The sequence below is a fragment of the Bactrocera dorsalis genome, chromosome 6 (genome assembly GCF_023373825.1).
Source record: "Bactrocera dorsalis isolate Fly_Bdor chromosome 6, ASM2337382v1, whole genome shotgun sequence".
Taxonomy (NCBI): Eukaryota; Metazoa; Arthropoda; class Insecta; order Diptera; family Tephritidae; genus Bactrocera; species Bactrocera dorsalis.
In genome coordinates this window covers 9,794,101-9,800,624 of record NC_064308.1, presented here as the reverse complement: position 1 = coordinate 9,800,624, position 6,524 = coordinate 9,794,101, and the positions used below count along the sequence as shown (strand labels likewise).

Genomic DNA, 6,524 nt, shown 5'->3' with positions numbered 1-6,524 from the left:
TTTTTCGGGTGAGGGAGTGGAAAATGCCTTCCGCATCATCGGTGCTATCGTCACAGCAGCGGTATATGCCACTTGCAGGTCACTAAAACCCCCCCTCTAAGGAACCGTCGCCCACCCTGGGCGTTTGCATTACTTCAGGTTGGCGTTCCATTTTTCTCATTGAGAGATTTACATCTGCGCACCTGCGTCCAGGTCCCGCTTTTTGATGCGTAGCAAGATTGCTGCATATTTCTGGATAATCCTCCAGTTTGTTTCGCTCTCCAACATGACGCTGATTAAATTGTCAGCATTTATTGGCCCGACCAGATCTTCTACTGCGGTGCGTTCTCCTTGCCAGCGCTGACATGCAAAGAATGTGTGTTCAGCGTCGTCTTCTGTCGCGTCGTTGGATAGGCATGACGGCTCTTCGACTTTTCCCATTTTGTAGAGGTACTTTTTGAAGTATCTGTGACCGGATAACAGCTGGGTTGTGAGAAGTCTACTTCTCCGAATTTACGACTTGTCCATAAATCTAGATCTTTTATCAGCCTGGCCGTCCATCTGCCGCGACTTTCATTCTCCCATCTTTGTTGCCATGATGTTATCGTATTTTTCCTTATTTGTTGTATTGCGCTCTTGTTATTGCCGGGTGATTTCTTTAGCTCCCACAGATTTTTCGTTTCATATGCTAGTAGGTCAATTGGAGCATTGCCGCTTATAACTAATATTACGTCGCCTGATACTGTTCTGTAGGCTGATGCAACTCTGAGGGCTGGGTGCGGTACACTCTGGCCACTACCTTACGCCGATTTTCTTTTTTAAGCGCGTCTGCCCAGATTTCGGCTCCGTATAATAAGACTCTGATCGTCGTCGACATTAGGAGCTTTCTCTTTCATTTGCAGGGTCCTCCTATGTTAGCCATTAATCGGCATACCTGCGGCATGCTGGATTTGTACCCAGAAGATTAGTCTGGGGTCCAGTCTTACGCCTAGGTAGTTAACGGCTTTGTTTGTCCTAAGGATATCCGTAGTCGTCTGCATGTTTATCTCGAGAGGTATGTGCTTGTTTGTTAGCAGCAGTAGCTCAGTTTTCTCCGTGGCGAGCTGGAGGCTGTGTGTCTCGAGCCATACTTGCGTCCGTATCATGACCTGGTTCAGCTTTCTTCGTGCTTCCTCTGTATCCCTAGCTGTGATTACTGCTGCAATGTCGTCCGCATAGCCAATTAGATACGATTCATCTGGCATTTCTAGTTCTAATATTTCGTCATAACTAATGTTCCACAGGCCTGGGCCTAAAATGGATCCTTGTGCTGCCCCTGACGTGACTGCTATCTGTCGTGATCCCTCTTTAGTATCGTACAGCAGTTTCCTGTTACTGAGGTAGCTCCGCACCACCACCATGAGGTAGTCGCTGTTGAAGGCGTTTCGGACATCTAGAGTCACCAGCAACACTATTCTTTTATATTTCTGCCATCTGCGCTTGCGGCTTCTACTCTTTCTATGACGCATTTTATAGCTCATATGGTTGATCTGCCGGGTCTGAAGCCGTGCTGTCTAGTTGACAGTCCTCCAGCATCGTTGATAGCCGCTTCTGGTCTAGGCTTAAGTAGGCTTTCGTACAGCTTTCACGCTGTGTCAAGCATGCACAATGGACGGTATGTTGATGGCGAATTGCTGATTAGCACCAGCCGTTGCTTTTTCCAGGGTTCAGGGAATATTCCGGCTTTAAGGCAGCCGTTGTACATATTCAGTACTACTCCTGGGCATTCTGCAGCGATTATTTTGAGGATTTCTGCTGGGATCCCGTCCGGGCCGGGCAATTTGTTGGCCTTGAGCTTGCCAGTGGCTACTTGCAGCTCTTCAAGTGTGAACTAGGGGATTTGCGCAGCCTTTGGAGTTTGTTCTGGATCACTGGCCCTTATTTCGTGGGTAGGGAATTGTGCATTCACGATTTGATCCATTTTGGCGGCGGTTACGTCAGGTGGCTTTGCTCGAGCGCCGAGTTTTTTCATCACTAGTTTATACCCTAGCCCCCAGGAGTTTCTGTTTATATCCTCCCGTAGTTCCTCCCATTTTTTTCTTTTCACTGTCGTCGATGGCGTGCTTCAGCTCCTTTTTTGCTGCTTTGTATTGCTCGGCCTCTTGGGGTGCGGCTCCTCTGCGCCTGGATCTCGTGTAGGATCTGCGACGGCGGAGACATGTGCATCTGAGTTCGGCGATGTTTTCAGTCCACCAGTAAACTGCTGCTTTACGTTTGCTGTGGGTAGCCTTGGGTATTGATTTTTGGCAGGCTTTGGTTATATTAAGCATTGTGTTCTCGACTGTTTTTCTTGCTATAAGGGAGGGGTCGCTAGATGGGCTCTGCTCGTCTATTGCGGCGATTAATTTCGAGATACTCCACTTTCGTGTTCCTCTATTTTTCCTGAACTGGTGAACGTTTCTTCCAGTGTCGATCATGAAAGAGATGTAGTGATGATCGCTGCCAGTGTAGTCCTCCGGGACTTTCCAATTACTTATTGAGCCTGCCATGCGTTCTGTTGATAAGGTGATGTCTGGTGTGGTTTCCTCGCAACCCGGTCTTCTGAACGTGGTTGCATTTCCCGTGTTGAGCACTATTAGACCTAGCTGCGCTAAAATTCGCTTTCCTCTCGAGTCCGTGTTTGGCATACCCCACTCTGCGGCTCTGGAGTTTAGATCTCCGGCGATAATCAATTGACCTTCTATATTCCTTGCTGTGTCCTCTATATTGTCGAGCTTTTCTTGGAATTCCTGTATACTATCGCTTGGCGTCAAGTAGCAGCTAATTACTGTAAAGATGTCGCACTTGGCCCAGGCGAAACCGTTGCCGTTCCTATTGGCGTTACTCTTTGGTGGTAACCATATAGCGGCGGTTGAGCTGCTATCTTCTAGCCATGTACATCTCTCTTTCTTTCTGTATTGGCCGCTTATGATGATTATCTCGTAGTCGTTCTCCATCACCATTTGCGAGAGTAGTGCGTCAGCGGCCTTGCATCTATGCATGTTGGCTTGTAGGATCTTCATCTGTTTCGGTAGTTCCTATATACCGAACATTTTGCGGAGCCCGGGATGTGATCGGCTTTTTCGTGTTTAGTCTCTTCGCAAAGGCAGCATGAAGGAGGCTTTGTGCACTCTTTCAATTTGTGCCCTGGTTGGCCGCATTTTATGCAAACACCTTGTCCTCTTCTATCGGACCCTTTGCAGTCCCAGGTTAAGTGCCCTGGCCCAAAGCACCAGAAGCGCCTTTTGGGGGTTTCTTTTAGCCACAGTTTGCAATTAACCTATCTAATTTTGATGCGTGCCTGACGCATCAGTGTGTCTGCCCTATCTTGGTCCAGCGTTATATATGCCCTTACCTGCTCCCTTGTGTTGGGAGCTGTTATGTTAAGGGGTTACATGGGTTTCACAGTTTCAAAAAATCGAAATTTTTTTTTGTCTTATTGAATTCTATAACATTTCTAGAATATCGTCCTAAATTTTCAAGTTGATCTGAGCAATAGTTTCGGAGATACAACCCTGAGAACTTGTGCGCTCGAGGCGAGCTAGGCTAATTGCGCCGTCTTTAAACGCGTTTTTCTCGAAACTCGATTTTTGAAGTCGGTGGACACGATTTCTCGAAAAGTTAAGAACCGATCTTTTTAAAATTTTGCACACTTCTTCAAAATAATATTATCTCGTAATTGAACGAAGGATTTTTTTTTTTATTTATTACAAGTTATTATACGAGGCAACATTTGCCTAAAATTTGACCAAAAAGTGTAGTTCTGTGTTAACAACTCCGCCAAAAACTCAAATTTCAATTTTTTTCTTTTTCCTTTGTTGAAGTACGAGTTTTATTCATGTACTAACTAAAAATATTTGGTTTTTTAATTTTAGATGAACCAGTCGTGAGTTATCCTGTCCACGGCGAGAGCACTTTTTTTTGAGAGGGCGAGGGATATGAGCTCTGAAGGGCTGAATATTCAATATTTTTGTGTAAAAATTTCACAAAGTATTTATTAAATATGTATCATTAATATGCCAAACTGTTAAATAAATAATTTCATTACAAATATTATTAAAAAATTGAAAAAAATACCCATTTTTTGAGCCTTTGAAACCCATGTAACCCCTTAATTGATAAGTCTTCAGTGGTGTCCTGTAGCGCTTCTTTGACAGCCACTGCAACTGCCTCTTTTGTTGTGAGCGAGTCGAGGTCTCTGATTTCTATGGTAGCCTTAGTATTAAGGTCGGCGACAGTTGCAGTCTCTTTAAGCGTGGACTTAAGTGCCTTACAGAAGCTGGCCTTTGTGGACTGTCCCTTCTCTAGCTCTAGTAATAGGGTCCCGGCTCTTGTTTTGCGGATCCCCTTGATCTTGACCTGTGCTTCTTTAGTATCTACCTTGCTACGGATATTTTTGGGGACTTCGGCGTAGCTGTTCCCTTCTGCGGGTTTTTATTATAACGGCCTCTGTTTGTCGTTTAGGTCTATTGTTTCCTTTCTGGCTTGCAGCCATGTTGTTGGTTTGTTGCCTCTTGTTTGCGTTTTTGGGCGCTTCTTCGCTCGTTCCTTCGTTTGCGTGTGTCTTTCTGTATTTTTTAGACAAAACTTTTTGCCACTGGCCGTTGTTTTTGTGTCGTGGTCGCACTGTTTTTCGCGGCTCCACAGGGCTTGTCGCACGGCGCTTCGAGGTTGCTGACTCGGGGGTCGTGATGCGTCTGCTTAGATGTGCTCGCCTTTTTTCATTTTCTGCAGTGAGCCGGTTTCTGCGGTAGCTCTTTATGACGTCGAAGAGTTCGTCTAGCTGTGCCGTTCCATTCTTGACGTCCATGCTGACATTCTTTTGTTTTGCCATCGCCAACTTCATTTTTTGCACTATACCTTTGCACTTTTCTAGGGACTCCTCTTCTGCCCGTCTCATTTGGGTGATGTACTCTTGTTTCGGCGAGTTTTGAGCTCCTTCTTTAGTGGCAGCTGGGGTGTGTTCATTTTATTCTATAGGGTCTCCGCTTCAAGCCGCTATCTCCGCACGTTGTAACAGTCGCCCTTAATGAACCCCATGGTTATCTATGCAAGCAGGGAGGCCACGCGAGGGTTGACACAAGTCCTTATGGGAGCATGTGTTTAGAGCCAGGTTCGGGCACGAATCAGGAGCTCGCAGGCGGCATCTTCTCGCCTCTTCGCGGGAGGTTCATTGGGCGTATTAGGCGTTTTGAGCCAAGCCCTCCTCTCCTGCAGCTCTTGGTCGGGGGCTGCGTACTATTCGCAGCTAATCTACTTAGCGTAGGCCGTCCACTATCCGCCAGCTGTGACCCCGGTAGTAGCCAGAGGTCAGCCTTACCACTTAAAGTCGTTAGACAACATTGAAGCAGAGGTTCGTAAGTTGTTAAGTTGTTCCAAATATGGTATTATCTGGAATATTGTGTTCTGTTGATGGTAACGATGCAAGCCATGTTAGCTATGCGATTGCACATAAAATGGTTTTGGGAACCACTCATTTTTAGATGGAGATTTCATTAAAGAATACATTTTAGAAACAGCTGCAACTTTAACCAAAGAACATCTTCCGAAATATTTATTATGCTTTTTATTATTTGACTTACATTTTATAAATTTATGGTAGTTATAAAGAAAATTAAAATTGTTAGGCAATTTTAAATTGTTACCCACAATCAAACTTCCCATATACATATGCGCATGCTCTCATTTGCAAACATGGAGTCGTAAAATACGTTGCTCTCATTTCTCTCTTAATGTTTGCCCGTGCTGATCCCCTCATATAGCCTACAAAATGTGCACGCGAGTTATGGTTTTGGAATAAAAAAAGCTTTGGCCTTTTTCGCAACCGCCTTTATTGAGCTGAATCTTAAGACTGACCTAATTGACATTACTTATTAGTTTTCTTACTACTAATCATAAAGCTAGCTTTATTAACATTCTTTGCTAGTTCGCTTAATTCTAATATTAAGATTAACTGTATGGACATTATTTGTATGTATGTTTATAGTGGAGTTGACGGTGGCATAACAGGAATACGCTCAATCTTGAATTCTATGTTCATATGTTAGTACGATATTAAACATTTACTATATACTTACATATATATAATTACTACATGTTTAGAGTATAGAAATGTAACTCCACCACCCTTGGACTCGAGATTCTCCTGAATTTCGTTAGAAAAATATATAATAATTTTATTAACTTTTGATTAATTCAGTAGTATAAAATAAGTTTTTTTTTTGTTTTTTTTTATGAATGTGTAATTTGTTAACATTTTTAATTTGGAGTTCTAAATATTGGTTGTCAAAAAAGTCTTGCGGTATTTTCGCTAGTTGGCTCATTTCACGCGCTAACACGTGTTTGATTGATTGTCGTTTCTTTTAAGTCGTTAAAGAGAAAGTACGGCATATTTTACAGTACTACTACGATAAAGGCAACAATGCATCTCAAGCCGCCAATAAAATTTGTGCAGTTTATGGACCCGATACAGTTTCCATTTCCACCGCACAACGAAGGATTCAACGTTTTCGTTCTGGTGATTGCGA

General features: G+C 43.7%; 1 protein-coding gene across 1 annotated transcript; it reads right to left on the bottom strand.

Annotated features, from left to right (window-relative positions):
- Positions 1-1,997: 1,997 nt before the first annotated feature.
- On the bottom strand, positions 1,998-2,999 carry LOC125779655 (uncharacterized). Its single transcript, XM_049460934.1, has one exon. It carries the CDS (start codon positions 2,997-2,999, stop codon positions 1,998-2,000), a length of 1,002 nt encoding a protein of 333 aa, XP_049316891.1.
- Between the last annotated feature and the right edge of the window lie 3,525 nt (positions 3,000-6,524).